At 37.1% G+C, this 27,733-nt stretch overlaps 1 protein-coding gene and 1 non-coding gene across 5 annotated transcripts in view; both read left to right on the top strand.

The window, feature by feature from the left end:
• dipk1c (divergent protein kinase domain 1C) overlaps positions 1–18,168 on the top strand; it is a 56,537-nt gene extending 38,369 nt beyond the window's left edge. For 3 of the 4 annotated variants that reach the window (XM_041968645.1, XM_041968643.1, XM_041968644.1), the window contains 7 exons: positions 3,778–3,981; positions 4,050–4,106; positions 4,176–4,360; positions 5,224–5,521; positions 10,290–10,454; positions 13,866–13,940; positions 15,094–18,168. In XM_041968645.1, the coding sequence (XP_041824579.1) occupies positions 3,778–3,981; positions 4,050–4,106; positions 4,176–4,360; positions 5,224–5,521; positions 10,290–10,454; positions 13,866–13,940; positions 15,094–15,297 (1,188 nt within the window). In that variant the 3' untranslated portion in view covers positions 15,298–18,168. The remainder of the gene's footprint in view (positions 1–3,777; positions 3,982–4,049; positions 4,107–4,175; positions 4,361–5,223; positions 5,522–10,289; positions 10,455–13,865; positions 13,941–15,093) is intronic. The other variant, XM_041968646.1, reaches the window with a different exon arrangement.
• On the top strand, positions 17,080–17,151 carry trnap-cgg. Its single transcript has one exon. It is a non-coding gene; the product is annotated as a tRNA-Pro (tRNA).
• Positions 18,169–27,733: the final 9,565 nt, after the last annotated feature.

Below are 27,733 nucleotides of genomic sequence, written 5' to 3'. Positions count from 1 at the left end.
TTACAGATTTTAAAGACATTTTTGGGATTTATTTCATTTTAAAACTCTGCAGTTCTGAATTATTGAAAGTAGAACCAACTGAACAGAAGATGGTTCAGTTTTACTGCATTTCTAATAAATCAGAAACTCCCACTGCAGGAAATAAAACCAATGCCACCTGTCTGATAAAACAAAGACCAGATTAGATTGTAACTGTCACTACTGCATCTAGTACTAATGTTTGCATTAAACAGACCAGAAACCTGCAGCTGCCATCAGCTCCACATATTCACAAAGAAAGACGTCATTAGTCTCAAGTTGTTGTTCTGTCTGAAGGAAGGAAACCTGGCGTCTGCTGCAACTCATTACTTTCCCACAGTGCATGTGAAACCAGCTGATTCTGGACTTTATCAGATCAGATCCAGCCAGCAGAAAGCGTCAGTATGAGATATGCAGCACTTTCAGATTGTGAGGATTTATGGACCATCTGCAGGAAACAGATGAAGGGCCAAAGAAACACATTATCTAAACTCTCCCCTCAACAGATCGACTGTGTGATGCTGAAAAGATGAAGGAACGTTTATCATTGCTTGGATGTCTTTTATCAGCGTTTCTTTCTCAGGCCAATTAACCCTGTCTGCATACCTGCATGTGTTATCTGCTCTGTGCTCACCTGTCTCCGTGTCTGCTGCACTTCCTGCCTCCTTAACCACGACTCAGGTTACTTTCAGTCTCATCTGATCTGAAACAACCAGACAGAAACATTTACTTTCAGCGCAGAGTCCCACTTACAAAAATATGTTGTGACAGTGTGTGAAATGTATGAAAACCCTCAAAATTTACATTTTATTCACTAGAGATCATGTAGCGCTAAATATTAGTGAATATTTTAGTGAATTTCCAGGCTGAGACCACATTCGGTCACATTCATCAATATCTTCTTCTTATGCCCTCTTTAGGCATTTTTGGACATTTTTCTCAACTTTTTTTTTTTTTTATATCTGGCCAGTTTAGTTATCTGAATTATTTATTATTCATTAAAAAAGAATTAAAAAAAAACATAATTTTCTACATAATAAATATTAGGTGGCTGGGACTTTGATAGTTTATTAGAGTCTCATGTCAAAGATTAGCAGCAAACTGATTTGATTGCATTTGGCTATTTTATGACACATCAGATACTCCCTTTGGTGACCTTTGTGGCCAAAATGGTCCCATTGACTTCCATTTTTTAATCTGACTGTCATTACAGTTTAAAACTCTCTATTCTTTAATGTCAATGATTCATTTGGAAGAAAAGTAGTGATATTTGACATTTTTACTGGATTCCACCAGATTCAGTGGTTTTCTAATAGCAGGCTAATGCAGAGAATTTGTACCAACTATGGAACCGTGGGTCCGTCAGGGTGTAGTGGATAAGGGGGAAGCATTGCACCATGTTTCATTGTCATGTTGTGCAGCATACAGAAGGCCATGATTATCTTACAGACCTGGAATGATGAGGAAGATTCAAGAATTAGGAAATGCAAGGAGTTTGATTAAAACTGACCTGATGTAGTGTTTTTTTTGTTTTTTTGTTTTTTACAATAAGTTATCTATAAAGTCCATCTCCACCTTAAAAAGAAACTAAAAATTTAGCAGTTTAATTCTTATATAAATAGCTGCAACCATAGAATAACTGATCAATAGTAAACTGAATGTAAATTTTATTGCTAACTGTCTCATTGATCGATGACCCCAATCACTGAGTTTATCGATTAACAGAGGAAATGGTTGAATGATGAAAAAGAACCATTTGTTGCATCTCCACAATATACTATTCTGTAACATCTTACACTCACATGTTCTGAGAAAGCTTCTGTTGGTATGTATAGGGTCCATAATTGTCTAATGTCTGTTAATGTTCAATATAGTGTATTGTTTTGTTTTGTATATCCAGGCTCCCTCAGGCAGCTTTAAATAGTGTCCATGGGATAGCTCAGTTGACAGAGCATCTGCCAACCAGGTGGGAGACCAGAGTTCAACTCCCCCTGGGGGGATGAATATTAACACCTTCCAGTTGGGTCCATTGGCAAGCCTAAACGCTACTGTCTGACCCCTGTAAGTTGCTTTGGATAAAAGTGTCTGCTAAATGACTGTAATTTAATGGAAGACCTGGTCACACACAGTTATATAACTCTCCTTCAGTTTAAATGATGACAGTATATCATGTGTGCGAATAAACTAACTATAAACTAAACCATAAACTATAAGTGTAGAACAAATTTCCATCTCTCTTTACATACCTCAGGAGTGTAAAGCAAATTGCAAAATGCAGTGTCAAACACATTCAACATCATTTATGAAGCCAGTATGGTGTGCCAGATGGCAGAGAGAGTGCGTTCATCTGATGAAATAAAATCTGGTGAGTCTGAAGGTTGTTCTGAGGTGGTGAGAGCCAGGGCATAAATGCAATCTCATAATAAAATTATTCACTATGATAAAGAGAGAAAATGTTCTTTTTCGAGAGATGTGCATCACCAGCTGCTCCTTGTTGGAGGAACATGCCCTCAGAGTCATTCTCTAAGATAAAGAGAAGTGGTGGATCACATTCAGTCAGTGGTTCTGGGAGTCAACGATGAGTTGGACATCTATGGAGTGATATAGCATGGAGTTTAGGTATGGAAACTGATAAAGATCTGATACTAATTGATGGTACAGCTTCCACTAAACCTAAATGAAGGTGTTGGTGTACTTAATTTGTTTTCAAATATCACAGGAGTTTGATGCAAATTGCATTTGTAGAGATTATGTTCAGATATTGTATTATGATCTAATAGAGAAGGAAACACAGCGAAGCATCTAATACCTACAGGACACTGACCCAAGAGGTCTGGAGTTGGTGATCCCTGTCATAGAGGCTTAGAGCTACAACATTATTCCAAAGAGATATTCTTATTCATCCTGAAAGTGTTGTTTTTTTCTTCCTTTTCAGTGAAAATGAAACTTTCTTCATTTTTCTTGTGCTGTCTTCAAACTTTTGACTGGTAGTGTATGTATGCATAACTAGTAAAAAATAAATGGACACTTACCAAACCTTGTGTCCAAACCTTTAACTGGTAGTGTACACTGATTTTTCACATCTTAACAGATCTCAGGTAGGGTGTCCTTAAAATATCATGAGGAACCAGAGAATATTTTACAGATAACACTGTAAAAAGCTTGATTATTAAGTATTTCTTTGCTCTTTAAACAACCAGCGGTTGGCGGAGCAGGTGTGAGCAGCTGGTTTAGGCTCTGATCTCCTGCTGACGGATGTTTGTGTTGGAATGCAGACAGAGCGAGGATTAGTTGAGTAATCCTCTGATCCTCTGTGATTCTCGGCCTCGTCCTTCACACCTCTGGACACTGATTCATTCAGATGTGTGTGTCAGAGTGTGTGTAACGTGTTGGCTCATTACTGTGCTCACTGAGATGGAAGATCATCTCAAGGTTTTTCAGATTTACAGAAAGAAAAACAGATGAAAAAAGAAGTGATAGAGAAAGTTTTTGTTCAGTGACTAAAAAAGTGGTGTAATATGTTTGTGTGTTTGTTTTCATATTTATATATATGTGTGTATATATATATATATATATATATATGTGTGTGTGTGTATACATATATCTGAGGTTTATTTACCTTATTTTCACATCTGGTAAAGAATACATTTTCTTTTTTATTATATCTTAAACCTTCCATTGTTATGTTTACTGCAGTTACAACAGAATGAATGAAGTGTAACTTTTTCAGCATTAACTCAGCCTCCTCCTCTTCCTCAGTGTCTGGAGTTTGGTGAAGGCTCAGTAACGGGGGACATGTGTGAGGATCTGTGTGTGCTCGGCCTGGTCGAATACAAGCGTTGCCTCTACTATGAGAATGGGAAGAAGGTGATTGAGGCGCGCTGGAGAGGAAACCCTGTCATCCTCAAGTCCAAACTGGAGAACTTCTCCTCCTACGAGCCACTGGGAATACTGGACTACCAGGTGATGTCTGTGCTTCATTTTCATCCCTGAATATTTGATAAGTCATTTACAGACTTTTTTTTACTCAGCAGGACACAGCAGAGGAGCTGTCTGCTCTGGATGTGGTTTTCTATGCCACTCTGGAGGTAAGTCATCTCAGATTTATAATCTTACTGTTTGTCAGACCCCACAGTGATGGTTTCCTCTGAATGCAGGTACGGAACTCCTTAGGGCTGGCTGAGGAGGATGAGGATGAGGGAGGAGGAGGAGGAGGAGGAAGCAACAGCTCTCTGGCCAAGCTTTGGGAGAAGAAGCTGAAAATCCGAGACAAGAGTTATTCCAGAGCAGAGCTGTCCTCTCTGTGGTCTCTCCTGCAGCAGGAGGAGTACACCTTTCTCAGGTAAAAGCTGAATTTGAGGGTTTGAATCATCAGCCTGAGATCTGAGTTCTTCTTCCTTAAACACAGAATCTAGTGGTAGGACAGAGAAACTGTGAACATAAAGTTTTACTGAGTCACAGCAGTTTTATATATATATGTATATATATATATATATATATATATGTATATATATATATATATATATATATATATATAGTCTTGGGACCAGTGTTACAGTTATACTAACTTAAAAAAATTTCCAGTGAATATCTGACGTGAGGTTGGAGACAAATTGGACATTTCCCAACTGTCACTGAGCTGGATTGTAAGATCTTGTTGGACACACAACAAGTTGATGTGAAACAGAAAATGGCTGCACCTGTGATGACGTAGAAGTTCTTTTGGGTTCTGTCCTCCTCCGGCTTCAGTTTTGTCTTGTGGGTGTGTCGTAAAATAATCTTTGCTGCTGAGTTTCATATCAAACCATTTTTTAAATTTCTGATAGTTAATTCCCGTGATTCTGAATTCTTATTGTTATTATTAACCGTTCCCAGTATTTAATTTCTTTTACAGTGTATAATAAAATTTATTGTTAAACAATAATCTCCATCTTTCCTCTCCAAAACACCAGGGAGGACTACAGACAGTTTCCATGTGATTTCATGTACAGTAAATGGATGTTTTTGAACACTTGTGGGATTTCTCCACAGCATATATTAATGTGTACATTTGGTGTGCACTAGTTTGGTAAATACAGATGTTACTGTATTAGTCACATTTTAAATTATATTTGTAATGTATTTTATTTGTAAGATGGATGTTTCTTCACAAGGTTGGGAAATGGAGAGAGAACTTGATCATAATTAACTTCCTCTGCTCTCCAGAGTCCTGCAGGACCTCAGCAGCCACGTGGCTAAGGTGCTGGGCTCCTGTGGTCACTTCTACGCTGTGGAGTACCTGTCAGCCGGACACGCCTGGGACCAGAACATCTTCTCCCTGGATGAGGTGGAGGTTTCGAGGCTGCGGGATCAGACCCGAGGCAGGTGGAGCACCAGGGAGATGGTGCACCGCATCGCGCTGAGCTTCCTGGACATGGTGTGGCACTTTGACAACGAGTTCACCCACAAACTGCACCTGTGTGACATCAAACCAGAGAACTTCGCCATCAGGAAGGACCTGACGGTGAGTTTTTGTCTGAGATAAAAGAGGAGTGTTTTTTTAAAAAGCTGTCAGTTAATGGAAGTCAGACTTTTCTTTTAAAGCAGCTTTTCGTACATGAGTCATTTGCTGAGAACATACGCTTACTATGCTTCTGTCTTTATAAGGACATTTATTCTGAGGCTGTTCTCTAAACCTTCTATAAAAAACTCACCTTAAATCCTGATCTACAGTCCTGATGTTTTGATCCAGACCTTTACCTTTCTTTTCTTTACACTGGACTTAGTTGTAATCTTTTAAATTGGTTTTGATCAGCAATTCTCCAGCTTTCTGACCTTTTCCACTTATTCTCAGTCACGGCTTCATACCTGACCATTCTTAGATTAATTTCTTTCATTCTTTGTCAAAATAGATCATTGAAAAAGGCTCATAACTCCTAACCAGTGTTGTGGTGACACATTACACTACATGCTTAAGCACTTTATTAACAGCCTTTCTGCATCAACTGGGCCCGTTTCTTTAGTTGAATCTGAAAAACAACAAAGATGAGACAGTTTGACAGACAGAAAACAGGATTTCAGCAGCAACAATTTGATTTTTAGAAGAGTTGTTAGCTGAAAACCTGGCATATCACAGCTTGATTTGCAGAACCTGGACAAATGGAGGGCAAAAGAAAAAGAGTAAGGACTAAAATACTATCTACAGCAGATTAACAGGATCCGAAAGTGATGTCCTGAAGAAATAATAGCAAATCTAGTAAAGACCTGAACTAAGACCTGAGAGATCAGAATCAGGTTTTATTTGCATTAATTTTATTTCGTTTACCTTTTGTTCAACAATATCTGCAATTTAGGTAGAAATGCATAAGATAAACAATAAATACTGAATAATATATACTCTATATGTATATCCTTTCCAGCAAGATTATGTTAGAATATGTAGTAAGAAGGATGTGACAAGAGTGTGACATGAAATTATACAGTGTTGTGGATGTATGTGATTAGGAGTCAGATTGGTTATCCATCTACTGGTCAAAGCCTCATCAGAAATGGTCTCCATGGAAACGTGGCTGTCAGGAAGTCATTTTGAAGGAAGGAAAACAAAGAGAAAAGGCTGAGATATGTCACATGACACAAGAACTGAAAATCTGTGATAACAGGTCTGATAGAGTGATGGATAAAGCTGCTCCGACCAGATATTCACTTTCCATCTTCTGACTCATATGTTGAATTTATACTGAAGTTTGCACATGTTTCGATAAATTGCAAAAACTTTTTTCTGTTTTTCTGGAAATAAAGAAAGAAATGAGTCTGGATCAAGACTTTTGCACCAAATTGCAGTTATTGTGAATCTTTAATAAGTAATTTAGTTCTTATTCGATATGTTTAATACAGTTTTGTAATACTTTTTCAACTTAACCCAAAACACGAGAAACATGAAATTCAGCCCTTGTTTGGTCATGACTGAACATATTAGATGTGCAGAAGCTCCTGGAGGATTAAAAAAGAAAAGAAAAGAAAAACCAAATAAAGACTTCTGGATGCCTGGAAATGGAGGTCATATGTAAAGTTTTCCACGAGCTGCAGACAAACATAATTTTCATCTTGAACTTAGACTTAATGACTCTTTAATCAAACTTCTGAAGATGGGTGGATTATCAAACGTGTCAAAATTAACTGCAAGAGTTTGCTTATCTTAGTGGCTGCCAAAGCAAACCAGAAATGAAATTATTCTGCCTGTCAGCCAGCTGATTACTGAGAAATGAGGAGTTAAAGAAAAACAAACCACTAAAAGAGCCGTTTGTTTCTCCAGAAACCAGAGCCGTGTTACTGGTCTTATTGTCTCTAAAGTTGTCTCACACATAGAAAAAGGCTTCTAGCTTGTTTGTGTTTGTTTGATTTAAATAATTTCTTAAATTAAAAACATTAAAAACAATGTGAGTCAGGCTGTGGATTTTTTAAATTTATTTTTTTGCCTTGACCACAAACATAATGTAACAAACTGAAATAAATGTACAGAATTAAGTCAGCAAGTTCCTCACATGTAAATGACTGGGGACAATTAGACTGTTTTACAGCAAAGTAACTGTCTGAACATTTTTTTAAAGCCGGTAAAATCCTTTCTTGTTGTCAGCAGCAGTGTTTACTTTCAGCTTTTGGCAGCTTTAACAAACAAGCAGAACCGGATTTATGTCCGTTAACTTCGTCCCGGACATCAAACCTGGAACAACACAAAGGGTGTTACAGAATATCCTGCAGACCCTGCTGGACCAGTTTCTAATAATTACGACTTTTTAATAGATACTTAAACTTGTTTATTGTTTTTGATTTGACTTGAGTGGTCAGGCGCACGACAGCAAGAATGAAACTGAGCTTCCTGCGGTCTCACGTACGGAAAATCCAGTTTCATCTTATTTAGCTGATGAGTTGCTGCTATCAGTTTTAGTGCCTCCTGGTGGACGTTTAGGTAAATGTGGGTTTCATTTACCCTTTAAAGTTCATACGGCAGCGTAGAGCTGTCACCCAAATAAAAAATAATTGGGACCTTATCAGGTTATAAGATCATAAATTTTATTATAAGAACTGAATCAAAGTAATAATCAGAAACATTTCAGTTCTTTTTGTCAAGAATTAATTGTTCTACTCTGATTTATTGTCGTACACACAGCAGTGTGGGACAGTTATCAGCAACACAGTGTGTCACTGCCTGCACAGTGAGATGATGTGTGTATGTGTCTGAGTTGGTATAGAGTGTGTGTGCTGCCTTATGCCGATGGCTGTCTTCTGAAAATTAAAAATTAAAATTATGAAGGCTTATATGGGCCAGTGGGACTGGGAGGATTAAGATGCCAATATGAAGACGTAGTCTATTCTGCTTTAAAGGTGCAACGTCAGCAATGTCACAGTGTCCTCCAAGCTTCACCAAATCGCTCCAGTGAAGTTCAACTTAATCCCATGTGCTGCATTAGACATTTCTCTGACCACAGACGTTTCACATTGTTACTATAAAACTATCACATAGCTTCTTTGCTTTTCTTTTTCTCCTTTAGACAATGACAATAAGAATCTATGTTCTTTTTTTATTTTTTTACTAAAATGATTGAGATAACAATATAGTTATAATATAATATAGTAATATAGTTACAATAGTGAAATGGTCAAAATGTGAAACAGTAATGAGATAAAAAAAACACCTAAACCAAATGGTAAAGATGGCTCAGGCATGTTTATTTTAATTAAATTTATTATAGTCTCTGCAAAATTTGCCCTACCAAAGGAGGGTAGGCATAAAGGGCTTTACAGAAACAATGAACTGGATTAAATTATACAAATAATTATTATTATTTTTGACTAGTGTGTACGAATATTTCCATACAAAGTGTGGCATGAATATAAGCTCAAATATAATCTGAGATCTTACTTATTAAACACAGAAGACCAGATAAGATGTACTTTATCAATACCCATAAGCACATTCACATTAAGAGGTGCAACAATAGTTAAAAAGATAAATACGTAGACAAGTAATTAATAAAAGCAATAAGAAAGTAAAAGCATAATTAGCAGTGCAGTCAACAAGTCAAATAAAATACTTAAAGCAAAATGGATGAAACGGACTGGACATAATTAATCTATTATATTATATGAGCTCACTACATTTTCACTTTTACTTAATAGTAACCATAATGTGGTTATCATTAGAAGTTATAAGCTTAAATCAGTGTACATACTTACAAGTTACATAATACCCAGTCATGGTTAGAAAACTGTAGGATACATCGTCATGGATACACAGTTCAGTATTCACTGTTGTTGTCCATCTTGTAATGCAACACCAGGCTGGAAATAACATTTCCAAACAGAAATACTGACGTTGTGTAACCCTGAATGGCTAATGTTTTTATTTATTTATTTTTTCTACATGTAAACAAACCAGGCTGTATTAAATTCCCATTCAGCTGTTTAAGGACCAAAACACACCTGGTTTCTGTCCGAAAGGTAAAACAAAGAGATTAGAGCTTTACACACATACTGTTGAGAATTTCTTTCTGAAATGGCTGAAGTATCTCACATTCCCACATGAAACAAAGCTACTATTAAAGGTCCCATATTATACATTTTTTCAACAATTTCATATCAGTGTCAGAGGTCAAACGACATTGTTTTCAAAGTGTGTTTCCCCAAATTCATCCTTGGTCCTTAATTTCAGCCATTCCAGATGTAGAGGGCAGTCTCAGTTAGCCAGGGGACGGGTCAATGACAGCGTCCACTACCAGGGACAGTGGTTATTTCTCTTCAAGGTCACAAAGGGAAAAATCTTAAACTCACCTGTTTGAGCACACATTCGCTAAAAAGTGGAGCCAGCAGGTGAGAGGAGACAGAATTTTTTAAATTTTTGGGCCTCATACACAGGCTATGGGGACACATATGATTGTTAGAAAACCTTTAGAAAGTACATTTTTATAATATGGGACCTTTAATTCAAACATCAGAAATGTTGGGAATGAAACTAGTTTTACAGGATTAATATATGAAGTTTAATCACTATAGTTTGTTTCAACATGTTGTAGTTTTGTCTGTGTATTTTAAACATGTTGCCCTTAAAAATGAGACCTTGTGTCTCTGAGATTTACCTGTATTAATAAAGGTAAAATAAAATAAATAAATAAATAAATAAATAAAGCAGCCCTTTTTGCTGAGTCTTGTGTTAATAGTTTGGATTTGGCCTTCCTCCAGTCCAGACGTGCTCTCTGTAAGGATTCGTTGGACATTGTGAGCTCTGCCTCCTGCAGGTGGTGGCGATTGATGTGGACATGGCGTTCTTTGAGCCGAAGATGAGGGACATCCTGGAGCAGAACTGCAGCAGTGACGACGACTGCAACTTCTTCGACTGCTCGTCCAGGTGTGATCCAGTCAAACGCAGGTGCAGCCCCCACCGCAGGAACAGCAACCTGCAGGTGAGGAAGGTCGGACGGTCCGTTAGACTTACGTCAGTCATTTCAACGTTTAGATTCAGAGAGTTTTCAGTTTTATTTGATCAAATAAAAAGATTTTTTATCTTTAAGCAAACAGAAAAACTAAATCTGCTTCTTTATTTTGGACGTGTTGCTGTACAAAATGTGTCTCCAGTTTTGCGTCGTCTGTTTGGAAAGAAAACTTCAAAACATTCACGTCTTACTTTGACATCTGTTTGTCTCACACTCAGAGCAACCGGCCTCTCGCAGCTTTTAATTATCTGTGTGCGGAAAGGAATGAATGTGGAATTATAATTACCGCTCGGCAGAGGCGAACCCGCAGGCCTGATGAGAGCCGGGGAGGAAGAGGAGATCTCTGAAAAACATTTTAAATCTTTTTTCTTTTAAGATACTTGAAACATTTTTAATTTCACCTGCAGACATGTTTTTGTGCAGAAGAATCTTTTCCCATCATTCTGTGATCTGTGTGTTTTAACAGATGCATAAAATTTAAATTTAATTTTCACAGATGTCAAATTATTTATAATTTTTCTTTAAAAAAATTCAATTTCACATTTTTTTTATTTTCTGGAGATATAATCTAAAATCTAAAATAAAATCTAATAAGAATAAATTATATTTTGCACAATGCAGCCGACTTGTACTTGCAACAAATAAGAGGTAATCCACTGCATGCAACTTTTACGTTTGCTGTGGGACTTTAGTAATAGTTAAAATTACACAGTATTTGTTGAGAAAGTACCTTTTTCAAAAGTATTTATTTAGTTAATCAATAATTCAAATAACACTAAAAGGTTTATGATGATTCCAGAAATATTTGAAATGAATAGAAATCAACTGTAATGTCATGTCTAATTTCCAATCATCAAAAACAAAAATCTCACTGTTTCTCTTGTTTAATTTTTTTGTTTCTTCTTGTTTCTAATAGTTCATTTTAATGATCCAAACTGAGTTATTTAGGAAGAATAAAAAGTCAAAAATTCATCTCTGGTTCCGATAATCACCTCATATCAGCAATAACCCACCTTTCACTGTAAACATGTTATGGACATGAAAGCACAGTTCACCTGTTATAATGTTGTTGATGAAGAAAATGAATAATTTTTAATTAGTTTTGGTAGTGTCATGTGACTGCTCTCCAGTTCCTGGGCATCCGTGTTAAGCATGCAGCGGCTGCACCGTATCAGAGGGATCATGGTGGCAAGTTCTCGCTGACAAGCAAGAACAATTCTGAGTTCACCAATAACTTCAAGGTCGGTGAGCTTGAAATCATAATGTAAAAAAACAAAAAACAAAAAAAAAACAAACAAAAAAATCATTTAATTTATGTGAAATTGATCACATTAAGTTTATTCTATAACCACATGCACTTATGCAAACTAAAAGTCATCAAGTTCAATAAAGTTCTACAATCTTAAATCATTCCAGTTATTTGTACTCAGTTTACAAAAATATATAAAAATTTTTTAAAAAGTTAATTTGCTTCTTTTTTTTCCTTTAAAGTGGGTAAAGCATTCTTATTAGATTTTAGACTGTGTAAATGAACATGGAAATACATGAAAGTACATTAATCTATTCTCATTTACAAATATTTGATTTCTATTACTTAAAAAATAAAAATGAATAAATAATAATAATAATAAACTTGTTCATATAAACGTCTGATTAACACCAACAACAGTAAAATCTGTGTGTGGGAGTTTTTAAGGTTAGCATAACTTTGCTTTTTTACCCTCAAAAGATGAAATTCAAAGATACGACAAAACTGAATTAAATTTATTTGATTTAATTTTAGAGTTTATAGTTTTCTGATTAATCTTTTTTTTTTTTAAGATTGTATGAGATATAAAACCAGGGATATTTCAGTTCACTCAGTAAATGTATTATTGGTGTCTAAATACTTAAAAAAAAAACTTAGAATGAAAACTTTCATGTTTTTATTCTTATTAGTATCATGTATTCATTTATTCATTAATCATTATCATGAAAATCTATAGATTAAATTCTAATTAAATGTTTTTGTAGAACCTTAAAATGATTTTTAAATAGTTGAATTCTAATTATATTTCATATAATATATAATTCAACATGATATAATATAATAATGTTAAAGTATTATGCATTAGTTGATATGTTATATCATGACTGACAACATTTTAATGGTAATAACAAGAAAATCAACACATTTGATACAAAAATTAATTTATATTAATTACATATAGGTACTGTCAACATTGAATTTAAACTGATTACCCAGAATGCAGTGAATGCTACTTTTTAAAGTTATATATTTAATAAATCTTAAAATAATATTATATTACCTGAAATAATAATAATAATAATAAATACAGTTCATGCAAGACTCTGGAAGTTTGAGTCCATCGTATTTGAGGAAAAAGTCCGGGACACACAAAAATGAGGCGCATATCCTCGTCACCACCACAATCGCCGTGGCAACAACCGGACAGCCTCTCATCACCCTGCCAGCTCCTGGATCAGATGTCTCATGATACCAGATACTTTCATTCATCAGAGAAGATGGAGGGAAACTGTTTTTCTTCAGGTGACGACACAAACACGGCAGCATCTGATGTTCAAATGAAGACTCTCGTTTCAGCTGTAAACAGTCACAAGATGCCTTAACAACAAAAAAATGAATCTACACAAGAAATTTCAAATATGGAAAACAAAATATACAGGACAGATTGAAGGGGGATATTACAAGTGTTGAGAAATTAAAAGAAAACAACCAAAACAAAAGAAGAGTTAAATGAAAGAAGAATGAAGACAACAATAACACAAAGAATAAAATATGAAGAAAATAAGAAGGTGAATGTATGAAAAGAGCAGTACAAAGAACAAAAGCTGAAAATGTGATTGTTTTGAAACAAAGGAAGCAAAGAACAAAGGGAGAAAGAGGAGAGGAGTAAAAGAAAATGAAGATGAGAGAAGATGTGACCTGATGACATGTTGATGACACGCTGCTCTCCTATTGGCTGATCTGAGGCTCCACATGTGTTTCCTGAGGTTGACCTGTGATGACCCTCCGCCTGCCTATCTTCTCCTCAGAGAAAGAAATCTTTGTTTTCTTAACTGTGTGTGTATTTGTCCTGACTCGTGTGTGTTTGCTGATGAAAAACAAGGTATCATCTGCATAAAGACAACACCATCAGATCTTTGGTCCTTTTCTTTTTTTCTTTCGTTTCCTCCTGAACTTTTAACTTCTCTCCTATTTCAACCCCTTTCACATTTTTCCACTAATCACTCATTTCCACCCCTCTCATTTTTCCATAGCTGTTTTCCTCTTTTATCTTACTTTCAAGAGAAAGGTTTATAATACTCCTCCTTCTGTATCTTTATTTTTCACTTCTTCTTTTGTTATTTTCTCTGCAGGTGATTTGTGAGAAAATTTTCAGGCCATGGTTTTCTCCCACACTGCTCGGAGCCAAAGCAGGGCTTCCACTGCAGGTATCTCTTACCTCTTTTAGTCACATTTCTATGCATCAAAGACTCCAGTTTTGTGCCTCTTAATTTTGTGATTTTAATAATTGTTTACAGTTTCTAATATATCACATTTGATATATACTGTTTCTGGGAACTATTGCATCACTGATAAAAACTTGGAACTCAAATACAAGTTCTATGCATTACGGTTAATCCTAGGTTTAAACTTTAACTATTTACTAATGTTCCAGATCACCAAAGGACAAAAAAAGGCCTCTCCCAATAACTCGTATAAAAACATTGCAGATGAATATGTTTTTCCACTTTTTTCTGAAATTGTTCAGTCCTTATCAAAACTACAAAATATGTAATTAGATTATTTTGACCCGTTAAATGCCAATTTAATTACATAATGTTGTAGTTTTTCTGTAAAATACAATAATTTTAATAGTTATATGTTTGATATTTTTTATTAGAAGTTAGGTTAACCCATAAGAACTTGACATAACATATTTGTCACATACAGTTTCTGAGACATTTTGCTTCAATTTATGGGATAAACTTTGCTTAAAATCCTGTTGAACACAAGTTCTTCTGTCTTCTGTCCCCTAATAGATACCCAGAAGCAGAAAACCACATTATAATATTTTTAAACTATCACATGGTAATAAATGGTAGATGTCCCCCCTCAAAAAATATAAATTTTTTAGTTACATTTTGTTAAAGGGCCAAATAAAGACCTCGTATAAAAAAATGGACTTTTCTTACCATTTTTTCATGGGTCGGGCCTTTATGGGTCAAAAAGAAAAAGTGAAAAGACTTCTAATCTGTAAAATGTAGCAGTTTTTAGAGAGGACTTTCATAGTAAACCCAGTGGCATGTTCACCTTAAAGAAACATTTAAATAAGAATTTCAAAGTTCTTTAAGAGAGACACTTTCTTACAAATGATCATCCCTTATACAGTAACACCGAATATTGAGAAAGAGATTATTGGAAGGACAAATAACCAAGTCCCTATTAATCTACAAGGGTTAAAGAAACTGACCAGAGTTTGGGTTGTGCCATCTTTCAAATAAGCAGATGAGTTTTACCAGTTTAACTCCAATCACATGTGATGTGCCTCAGGGTTCTTTACTAGAGCCATTTTTATTTACCACAATCTTGTCTTTTGAACAGATAGAGTTGCAACAAGCAGTGCAGGAGTGCTCAGAAACAGATGGAGGTGTGGACGAGACTGAAGAGGACAAAGGAGGAGGCAGGGATGTATACCAGCGTCTCGTCACCATCCTGAACCGCCTCATTCAGGATGGTGGAGAATCAGGAGAGGGGGTAGTATCCTGGGAGGGGAAGGAGCACGTCCACACTGCACTGAACTTCTGAGGAGGTGAAGAGAAGACTGGCAGAGACCTACAAATCTCAGAAAAACTAAAAAAAAAGCTTTCTGCATGATGTGGAGGCAGGTTTTCCACTGGGAACTCCTTTAGAGAAGCTCAAAAATGTTAATGTGTTGATAGAAGAGAAACTGATAACTGAGCCACAGTTTAAGCCAGCTGGGTGGAGTCCTGTAAAACTATGGCCAGTGCCTAAGACAATGTGGATCATCCTGTCTGTGTCATTTTGGCCGGGATCTATTTTTATCATGCTAATGATTTGGCTTAATCTCTACTTGAGAAATTTATGTTTAGTGTGAATAACTTAACTTTAGCCTTTATTTAGCTCTTGTATTTCACATTAGATTTTCCTTGTTTGGTTTTAAAGCTGTGATTTCAGTTAATCTGGAAACAGATTATCTGAGCCGACCTTAGACTCAGCTCAGTAACACCTCAAGTGTCCTCATCAAGAGAATCTGTTTTTGATCCAAAACACTTGGATTCTCTCAGATGTATTCATTTCTTACTTGAAGCAGAACTTGGTAACCTTGAGAACATGATGGACTAAACTGGAACAAATATGATCCCTCCCTCTCTGCTGTGTTTCAGCTCTCCAAAGCCCCTTCGTTGCAGATGAAAGTTATCATCATACCAACTGTCATAACTGCCCACAGACATGGTGGATTATTGCAACTAGTATGAAGAAGAGCCAAAGGATGTTTTGTCTTTTGTTTCGTTTTTTTTTACTACCATGTATTTCGAATTTTTCTGTTCTTCAGCAACTTGGTTCTTTTAAATGACCAATTTCTGCTTTAAGCATTACGTCTCAGTGAGATTAAAGTACATTTTTCTCATTTGAAGAGAAACTGGTAAACACATAAAAATATAACTGTTCATAAGAAGATATGACAAAAATGCTGCAAGTGAAACAAAAATGATTATTTATAGGTTTTTAACCCTTCACTTAATCATTCTGAACTGATTTTTGTTTTTGAAGACAGATAACTAAAACACAATTGAAGCTGCTAACGCAACTTTTTTTTTTTGTAATTACATTTAATTCCTACAAATTGTACTTGAATTGTGGTTTTTACAGAATTCATGACTTATAAATATATAATGTTTCAAAGGACTAAAAGAGTAGTTTTAATACAGGATATAAGATGGTTGATGATTTAATTCTAGATTAGCTTAGCCTAAAGACTAGAAATGGGTAAAACAGCTTGAATCAGGGGCAAATACTACCAGCACCTCTGTTCTCTAAATAAATTAACACAGTACTTTGGATGTTCAATCTAAAATAATTGTTTGCTGTTTATCTGTGGTTGTTAGTTGGATGGTTTAAAGCTAGAACCACTATGTAAAGGAAACAGATTTGGAACAAAACTATGAAAGAGTATAAATCAACAAGGAATTTTGTTTTGTTGTTGTTGTTTTGTTTGTTTTCTTTGCTGACACACACCCTGAACCTGTTTCCATGTTGTTTCCCAAACCACAGCACTAATTCAGCCTTACTTTAATGCATAGGAAGCAGTCCCGACACCAGGACCGAGCACCAGGGCAGCCAATTGATCTCTGTGGGTGGGCCCCATTTATCAAATGAATTTTGACTTCATAAGAAGACATTCAAATCGGAACCAGCATATTTCAGGACAGATTTAACAGAAAAGAGAACAATTCAACCAATAATCAGACTTTAGAATTTTTTAGAAGCTTTAGAAGTGGACGAGATCAGTTAACCATCGAACCTAAACAGCAACATTATGTGAGAGATGTACAACACCACATTCCTGGCTCGTTGGTCTAGGGGTATGATTCTCGCTTCGGGTGTGAGAGGTCCCGGGTTCAAATCCCGGACGAGCCCTTGAATTATAATTGTTCACTATAGATGTAGTGTCTTAAACAATCTGGATACAGAGTGTAAACAATAAGCTGTAGTATTCCATCAATGGTGGAAGGATCTTCTTCCAGCCGGATAGCTCAGTTGGCAGAATGTCTATCTCCCATGCAGGAGACTGGAGTTTAATTCCCCCAGGGGATAAATATTAATACCTTCCAGTCGGACTGAGTTTGATCCAGCTGCAGACGGTGGTCCAGAGGAACAGAAGATGGGACACATGTTGCTATGGTTACTATCTTGCTAGGTCTCGTCACATTGCTGGAATCATCCAAACTGCTGGAAGTGGTTGATTCTTGCTGTGTGACACCTGACACATGGTCCTTCACGTTATCATTAGATCTCTGTCTTATATCCATTGTCCACAAGTATCAGTCTGCTACTACTTTATTGAAGCTAGTTAATAACTGTGCACCAAATATCACAATAACTTGTAGAACGCATTATGTTCTTTAAGTTTTCGCAAGATTTGGTGATTATGTGCACACATACATTAAATATGCAAACACACACACAGCTTGCAAATATATCAAAAGTTAAGTTTTCTCAATACAAAAAAGCATATGAATGATCTACTTTTGATATTTATTACCATTATATTAGTATTTAGTGCCACTAAAAACAGCTTTAATTATAAATGAAAATAATAGGCAGTGCTGACAGATGTCTTACCGAAGAAAGAGTAAATATGATTTCCACCATGTCTTATGAAGTTATATTTATGATTCCTTTTGAAACCAATGTGTGAAGTAGTTCCCAGAGGTTGAGGATGTAATACTGAAAGGCCCCGCCCCCTGCTCCACCTAAATGAACTTCATGTAGCCCAGTCACTAACGTTTTGGTCTTGACTTCTTTTGGACATTTACGTTACACTTTTTCTCAGTACAATCATAAATAACTGCTATCTGTTCAGTTTGTTAGGTTAAATCAAATGTTTTCCTTATAGATTTTTAAATAATTGTACCAATAAAATCGGCTTTGAAGTAGAACTGTTATTTTCTGAGCTTTAAAATGTTTTTGACTCATTTTGATGGCACAACGACATGTATTATGTACATTTCCAGAGCCGTTGTTGCCCAGTAGTGTCTCTAGGTTGAGAAATCACATTTCACAATGTTTATTCTGTTTTTTTTTTTTTTTTTATGAACACACTGGTTGTTTTGAATGTGCATTATGGCTGATTCAACAAAGAAGCAGGTGGGCATTATTGGAGGAAGAGAAAAAAACAAAAGAGAGAAAGTGACTGAGCAAGAACTAAAATCAGACTTATTTGTACTGGCTGGAGACAGCTTACAGAACAAGTAGGATGCAATATTAATTGTCTTTATGGGGGCAACTTAGTAATGCTACTTTAAAGGTGCTTTCAAACCAGCCTTTCTGATCAGAATTCTAGTTTGTTTGCTCAGAAAATTTGGGCAGATGTGAATGTGCAACTGAACTCTGAAGCATTTCTGGTCTGCCGACAAATGTAGGTCTTGGTTCACTTCAAGTGAAGCAAAAGCAGGAAGCAGACTACAATGTAAAGGCATGCAGGAAAATAGTAGTCTCTGGCCTCAAGAAATGGCTCAGGGTTAGACGTGGAATGAGAATGTTCATTCACTACCTACCCTACCACAGAATGTTGTGGCTTCATATTATCTTTTAATTCCACTGAAGAGATATCCCTGGATGTTGCAGAAAGAAAACAGAACACAATAACAAACTGGTATCACCACAACGTATTTATGTAAAGATTCACCTGGAAATCTGCCAGAGTTCTGCAGGCGCTGTGTGCAGTTTAACCCGACTTCTTTCCACTGTATAATTGCAGCAACAACAGACCTCAGATTCACCCTGAGAGCAGAACTCTCCTGATTCAGAGTCCTGATATAAAACAGAAAACGTCTCATGGGACATTCATCAGGAGCAAATCTCTGTGTGTTTCCTCATTCATAGTTGTGCTGCTTCAGATCCTGATTTTTCCTTTGCTGGTGTGTTTTATGAGATCATTGTTGTTTCTGCTGTTGTTTTTTTTCTGTTTCAGCAGAGCAGATAAAAACAAGCAGGCCACCCTGCCCAAAGAACAAGAAGGTTTTTTTTTTAATTAACCAACATTTTAAAGGTACTGAGGAGAAACAGATTCATAGTTGGTGTTAGGCTGAGTGGTGGTGTTTTGCTCCGGCTTTTATATTTTATATTTAAAGCAAAATACTTTCTACTCTTTTTCCTTCAGACTTCACTCTTTTCCAGATGTTGTTTGATTAGATTTAAAATGTAAAAAAGAAAACATGCTTTTGAATTTTTTTCTTTTTAACCACAGAACAGTTTCCCACTTTGCCTCCGATCATTTAAATGAACTTTGGTTTAGAGAAGACAACAGTGTGTTCACAAGTGGCTTCTTCTTTGCATGATAAAGCTTTAACCTGCATTTTAGTTGTCAAATGCTCCTCCAGTAGTTTTTGCTTTTACAGCCTTTGTTGCCCGTGTTCCAACTTTTTACAGATGTGTTGCTGCCATTAAACTCAGAATGAGCTCATATTTCCCATGAAACGGTATAAAATGTCTTAGCATGTAACAAGTTGGGAATAAAACTGGAGGTCTGTAAGTCAGTGCATTCTGGTTTAATTCACACAGGCATTTCAGAGTGTGTCAGCTTTATAGAAATTGGGGTTGCAAAATAATAGTAATATTACTAAAAGTCTAAACATGATTTTTATCTCTCAAACACAACTAAACAGTGAGGTAAGAGACATTCAAAAGGACAAAACATGAAGAACTTTGGCATCCAAAGAAGAACCACCACTAGATTTAACTTAATGTCTCCTTCATTTCTGATTGACTTGTTTTGCCACCACCCTCACACATCTGTTTGTTGGTCGATTAAAGTCAAAGACTTTCATGCTGACTGAGTTTTCCAGTATCATTTTCAGGGTTTCCCTTGAAGCAGGAACTGGACAAGCTGATCTGACAGGATGTATAATCTGTGATGCTCATCAGCGCAGCATGTTGTTTCCCCACAAAGGGTCAAAAATGTGATTCAGACACAAACTGTAATAATTTAGAAGGAAGGATGGATGGGTTGAAGAGCCAAGTTTAAGAAGCTTTCCACATGTTTTCCTTGGTCACTTACTGTATGTCAGAAAGAGATGTACATGGTTAGGGCTTTCTATCCTGTGAACAGACACACCTGTTATGTTTGCTCCCTGTAGCTCTGATCCCAGTAGATCAGCAGTGTCTAAAATACTTAGACCAACAATCATGCTACGTTCAAAATCCCTTAAATCCCCTTTCTTCCTCATTCTGATGCTCAGTTTGGACTTCAGTAAGTTGTCTTCACCATGTGACTAAATGCTGCCGTGATTGGCTGATTAGATATTTGTGTGAACAAGCTGCTGAACAGGTGGAGCTGATAAGTGGTTGATGAGTGTTCTTGCAGGATATAATCAAGTTAACCATCAGTGCTGATCCAGTTTTTAGAACTTTGTGCAAACTTTTGTTGTTTTAAAAGTGCAGTTTTGTTCAGACTGACAGAATAATTTGTTGTTTTGTTTTGTTTTCTTTTATTTTCTCTTAAAACCTTTTTCTCTTTAAATCAGTTCTGGACTTTTAGAAGCAACCTCTCTGGATTCAAATCCTCTAACTTCATCAAGCCGTGAGATTTTTCCATCTCAGTTCATCCGCTGCTGTTTATTCGACTATTTGACGGTTGTTTCTCAGGAAGCCGTTTTGCATTTCCAAAGTGGAGTGAATTTATTTGGCTGAACCGGTCCCAGTTCAGGGAGAACTTTTTAACCTCACGGTTTCATTTGTCTGTCACGATAGTTATTAGTGATGAAAGACGGCAGTTTGATTTTCAGCCTTCAGGGAATCTTTACACTCTGAACAAACACCTGTCCAACACGACCATCTGGTTTTAAAGACATCTACTGAAAATAAAACACACCCCGTCCTGCTGGCTCACGATTAATCCCACTCTGACTTGAGATCTGTACATTTGATTAGATTTTTTCTTCCATTAGTGCAGAAGCTGACTTACATCTTTGGATGTAACTGCAGCTCCAGATGTGATTTCCCTTCTGTTAAGCCAGTTTGGCCTGAAACCAGCTGAAATGTTTCCTGGACTGGCAATCAGACAAGTTATCTGCATCCACAGAAGACTTAATGTTTCCAGGAGCCACTGGAGGACCCCAGTCGAAATGGCCTTCATTGTCTCTGAGAGGAGATGTCTGCTGCGCCACGCCTGTACTTTAACACAGTAAATCACTTCAGTTTAGCTGCAGCAGAGAGGAAAGTTAAAGTGAGCAGGATGACAGCAGAAGAAGAAACAGCTGAGAGAGGCAGACAAGTCCAAACAGCTCAAATAAAATTCCAATTCTCTAATAGGACATGGAGGAAACCAGTAAGCACTTAAAATCAAGATGGTTGAAGGATAATTACAAGTAGAGCGAAATTCAACAGCTACATCTGCATGTTCTTAGAGTTCTTCCAACACTGGTTTTACAGCCTGACTTTATAAATAAGCATTCATTTCAGTCCCAGTTTGAACTCTGCTGTTCTGCTCCAGTTCAATTAAACAACTTGAGATAAAAAAAAAATGTTCTGTGGAAGCCAATTTTACAATGTGTTGGATCTGAACTGGGAGCAATAAACCCTCTGAGCCATGATGAAGAGGAGAGGTGGAGTGTGAACTGTAGAACTTTAATATCTGCTGGGTTAATACTCATGTAATCCCATCCAAATATGAGCTGACAGCAGTCTGGTCCAGAACCAAGATAACTGGGCCTCTTTCCCACTAATCCCTCCTTAAAACTAGGAAGTTAAAGTGGAGGAACATGAGATAAATGATGCTCTTGAGGCAGTTTGATAGTGTAGTCTTTTGCTCAGCTGTATCTACCACTGGAGAAAGTTCTGTCATTTGGTTTGAGTTTATTCAAAATGAGCCAAAAAAAATAAATAAATAAATAAAAAACAGATCTGGTTCAGCGGAGACTATGTAATCTCGTAACAAAACATAAACCTGTAGTAAAAATACTGGAGGAAAGTTTGAGACCATGAGACAGCCTTTCTAATCTTTCCCTCATGTTTAAGCTTTATAACAGCTATCCAGTGTGCTGAATAATGACGTGGAAATCCTTTGTTTCCTTACTTTTATCACACACGTTGAAAACGGGCTCTTCTTTCTGCATTGATTTGTTACAACAAGGTGTCCTGATAGAACACATTTTATGATGCTGTCACAGGGAAAACAAGCTCATTTAAAGCTGAATTTTGTCCAATTTTGTTACTGACTGCAGCAAACCCCCATCTTTCCTTGCAAAAAGTACCGAATTGTACTTTTAGGGATTGTTAAGGAAATTTACATTCTGATCACTTTCATATACATTTATCTTCGTATTAATGCAGTGATTTATATTAATGCCAAGGTAAAGTTTCATCTGAGAAGACAGACAGAATCTGCAGAACCCAGTCTAAATCCAAGCAAAGTTTGTTTCAGGCTATATCAATCAAATCAATTTTATTTATAAAGCACTTTTCCTGCCAAAGGCAACACAAAGTGCTTTACATGGTAAAAACTATTTCTGCATATCAAAGTAAAACAAGCTTCAAACAAAGGACTTCATAAAAGGATCCACACCACAGCCGTAGGGCTGCAGTGCAGGACCCCGAGCCACCCAGTCAAGGGTGATCAGCATGGCAACAACCCCCAGACCAAGCAGCCAAAGCTCCTGGTGCAAACACTGAAGTTAAAATAAATATATAAATAATAAATAAATAAATGCACATAAAGAACTTCAAAAAATAATGTGCTAAAAAAGAAATAATATTGACATGATCATAGGCTGTCTTTGGGTTTGGGTTCAGTCATGATCATGGTTTGTGTCATGTGTTAGTTTTGTCATGATTTTGGTTTATAGTTCTGGTTTTTGTCATGTTTAGTTCCTGTTAAAATCATGGTTTTGGTGTTTGTCATGTTTAGTTTAATTTCCTGTTGGTAGCTTTCCCTCATGTGCTGTGTTCTGTTCCTGCCTCATTAGTTCACCTGGTCTGATCACCTATTGACTTCACCTGCTTCTGATTATTCCCACTCTGTATAAATACCCCATGGTTTTCAGTTGTGGTTGTCAGATCCTTATATGTGGTTTATCCTCTGTAATGTGTGTTTCCCTGTTCCTGCGTTTTGGGAGAATAAACCCTTTTGCCTGCACCAATTCTGCCTCTTGTCTGATCTGCCTGCATTTGGGTCCTCGCCCCCACTCCCACCCACACACAACAAATATAGAATAAAATACAATAATATAAAAATAAAACATGAATTAGATAAAGATCTAATAGAATTCAGTTAAAAGCTAAGCTAAAAAGTTGGGGACTGAGCCTCTATTTGAGAAAAACATCAGCAGTCTCTGCAGCACTGAGGTTTTCTGGCAGGCTGTTCCACAGACGAGGACTATAGTAATGGAAAGAGGCCTTGCTTTTGGTCCTTACTCTTGAAACACGCAAAAGGCCGGCACCAGAGGACCTCAGGGTTCAAATCAAGTCAGATAAATGAGAAGGCCCAATACTATTAAGACATAAATGATTAAAAGAACCTTAAACTCAATCCTTAAATGCACGGGGAGCCAGTCCAGAGATTTTAGAACCGGTATAATGTTCCTGCCCTGTGGTCCTCGTCAGAACTTGTACTGCTGAATTCTGAAGTAATTTGAAACACATTTTTTGGGAAGACCAGAGAGCAGGGCATTAAAGTAATCCATTCTACTAAAAATAAAAGCATGCATCAGCATCTCCGTGCTGGCAAGAGAGGGAATGGGTGGACTCTGGTGAAGTTTTTAAGATGAAAAAAATCCTGTCTTTATGACATTACTGAAGTGTGGAATAAAATCCAGCTAAGAGTCAAAAAGAACACCTAGCTTTTTCACACGTAGAAGGAATGATGTAATTTTGGTAAAATGATCTCTCTCGTCTTCAGGGCAGATAATTAAGACTGTCTGAAAGGACAAATAGGAAAAAGATGATTTAACTTTAGCTCATTTTCCACCAATGGGTCTAACCTGGTACGGGATGCGTCACTACTCATTTCTACTATGGTAACAGACTCAGGGTAAGACTTACCTCTTTTTCTGAAATGGAAAACCCAGTAAAAGTGTTTTTTTCAGTGTATCTAGTTACAGGTTGTGTCAATGGGGAGGTATGACTTACAATCACTGTGATTAAATAAGAGATAAAATGAAGGTAGTTGATTCAGAAACAGTCAATCTTAACATGACAGAACTCTCCTGTCTGCTCTGATTGCCTCCAAAAGCTGGAAAAGACAGAAAGGTGTCCTCTGACAGAGCTGCAGTCGACTGGAGGGCTTCTGCAGGATAATCCTACTCTGCTCATTCGCTGCTGCTCAGTGAGTAAACCCTTTAAAGTAGTTCAACCAATGAGGAATCTGATACTGCATCTAATACTCCTCCATTATGTTTCTCCGCTGTGGAACGAGTTTCTGTGGTGGCAGTTTGAACTCTTCAGACACATTTCACATCAACAAGATGTGAGTTGATAGTTTTACAGGAAGATATTTTTACAGGTGAAATATTCCTGAGCAGCTGAGCGTGTCTGAACAAGCTGAAATCCTCTCAAAGCTCAGTTTCCCTCGTCCTTGTTGAAACAAACACACACACATTGAGTTTGTTCCAGGTGACCTCTCCTGGGTCACGGACATGCCACGAGGAGGTTCTGACATGTGATCAGTTTCCTGCCATCTGGCTGTGCTTTTTGCTGCTGCTTCTCTGATCACAGAGCAGCGACTTCAAAGACCTGCAGCCTGAAGGAGGACATGTAGGATGTGTGTGGAACATTTTGCTCGGTCCAGTGTTCCCACTACATGTGGAATTCTTCTATCTGTGTGATGTCAAATCACTCCACAGTGTCTTGACAGGATTGAAATTCGGCCGTTTCTTGAATACTTGCTTGGTGGATTTTCTATGCTTACCATGTCTGAGTTATACCGTTTCTTCAGAATGAGTTTATTGACTAATGTTTCTCCATCACATTAAGATAATCTGATAGATTCTAGCAGATTCTGTGACTGCTAGCTGAGCCCCACACCATGACATCCACTCCCCCATGCTTTAGAGCTGGTATCAGATTATTTTGCTCAAATCATGCTCTTTGCTGAAACATGTCCTCTGATCCTGAGTCCAAATAATTAAATAATGATGGACCCTTCTTTATCAAGCATGCTTATACACAGATTTGTGCGTATTTAGTGTGTGAGAATATTTTGATGTAAAGAAATTACCAACGTGTACTACACTTTTATACCGGCCTGTTGGGCCAGTGTCCTGCAGTTTCCAATGTGTCCCTGCTCCAAAACACCTAACTAAAATTAAATAGCCCCAGCAGCCCACGAAATTCTGCACAATGACTCATTATTTTATTCAGGTGTGAAACATGGAAAACCTGCAGGACACTGGCTCTGTCAAGACTGTGGCATTGATGAGGTGTGGACCCAAATGCACGCTTACGAGGTGGGAGGCAGACCAGTGCAAGAACAAGGTTTTAATAACAAAAAAAGCTAAACTTACAAAAACAAAAGCTATGGAGGTAAGACTGTGACATGACCTGAACCAAAACATGACGTGAAGACTATAGGGGCATTCAGACAGAAGTTCTAAGAACTGTCTGCCTGGAATTTAGTTCTGGGAACAGCCTTTCCCCAGAGTAACTGTTTTATTTTGCATTTGCACACGAGTTAGGGGGGCCGATGTGACGCAATCGTCTGTGACTGTGACGTGTTACTTTAGCGCCACACAACAACAAAAGAAAACTCGTGAAAAATAAAGAGAGAGGAAAACAACACCACTAAGAAGCTAATATGTAGAGCAAAGAGGCTGCCGTGTTCATGCTCTGCATGAAGGGAACATTAATGATGGACGGTCAAATCATGCTCTTAACATCGAGGCTGGAAGAGCACACAGAGACTCAGGAGACGAAGAATCCAGCGGCAGGCTATACTTCTTCGTTACATGGAGGAATAAAGAAAAGCAAATTGCCACAGACTAACAATGGACTGGCAAGGAAGAACTGAATCCAACAGGCTTAAATACACTGAAGGACTAATGTGGAACAGGTAAGGTGAATTAGCTAATTAAACCAGGTGTACTAATGGGGGGAAGCAGAAGCCTTGCTAGTCTCCTGTGTAACTTAAATTGGATCGTGTAGCTCTAGCTACATAGCACTAAAAATTGATTAGGTGAGCTGATGTGTAGTCCCTAAATACACTCTCTGAAACTAAGTATGACATGGCTTCCCCACATTATCTTAAAATTTCTATAGTGCTACTACCACATAACTAGATTAACAGTGCCGTGTAGTTTCATGCTAACATCAAGTTAATACTCAACATTAATAATTGTACTGGGAAAATGTCTTAAATGTGCACCAACATGTCATTATTTTTAAAGGATGATTAGGAAACCCCTGTAAACTTTACTTCAAATTGGTTTAGTGACACTAAACGTATTGTACTACATGAAATACTTGGTGGGTCCTGCCGGACCAAACACACTTCCACAGGTGGGTTGTTGCATGATAAAGTTTGGGAACCCCTCTTAAAATTTGGCAGTCTCCTATCTGTCTAAGTGGAGTTAAATTTTAATTTTCTAACATTAGATAAATCCCATCAGGTGAAGTTGCTGTTAACCACTTCATGTTTATACTGTAGTAGGGAATGTCGGTGTTGGTGTACTATATATACTACAGTAAACAGCCATCTAAATGATTTGCTGAAAAAAAATATACTATCATGTTGTATATCTCAACATACTACCATCACATACAGGAGTCCTTTTTGACTGATGTATTGAACTTTTCATGAGGGTAGAGAAGAGAAAAACACTGGACTAGGGGTTAGTCATTTCATGTGAGTTTTGGTTTAGAACAGGGTTACTCAATGTGGTCTTATGAGAGCCGCAGTCCAGCAGGTTTTCTATGTATTCCTGCTTCAACACACCTAAATCAAATTAAATGGGTCAAACAGCCTATCAATGACTCATTAATTTGAGTCAGGTGTGTTGGAGCAGGGATACATGGAAAACTTGCTGGATTGCCCGGATTGAGTAACCCTGATCTAAAATAATAAGCTTTGGTGATTGCTTAGTCCATATGTGTGTTACGTACACTTGTGTGTGTGTGAGCATATGTATGCCTGGTGGCCTGAATGAGTGTTTAATTCCAGTCCGGCCCTACCCTCTACTGTCCCACAAAAGGTTTATCCCTGATGGTTTTTCTTCAATTTTTTATCAATATTGACATTCTGTCTTTTGCCAGTCATGTCTGTTTCAGGATGATTCCTTCATTAATATTTGAAAACATGCTGGATTAATGATTTGAAAATGTTAGTGTTGTAATGTTGGACTCATGGATGGCTGAACTTCCTCTTGCAGCTCCACCCCAGAAATATACCCTCTCCAGAGGGTCAGCCCCAAACATTCAACAGATACAAAGAGTCTGAACAATTATACATAACATATCTTCAAAAGAGAAAAAGGTAATGAAAATAAAGTGTTTTAAACCTTGTGTTTCA

Source organism: Melanotaenia boesemani, chromosome 18 (genome assembly GCF_017639745.1).
Source record: "Melanotaenia boesemani isolate fMelBoe1 chromosome 18, fMelBoe1.pri, whole genome shotgun sequence".
Lineage (NCBI taxonomy): Eukaryota > Metazoa > Chordata > Actinopteri > Atheriniformes > Melanotaeniidae > Melanotaenia > Melanotaenia boesemani.
Note: the sequence above shows the minus strand (reverse complement) of the source record. Positions and strands in the feature narration are given on the sequence as shown.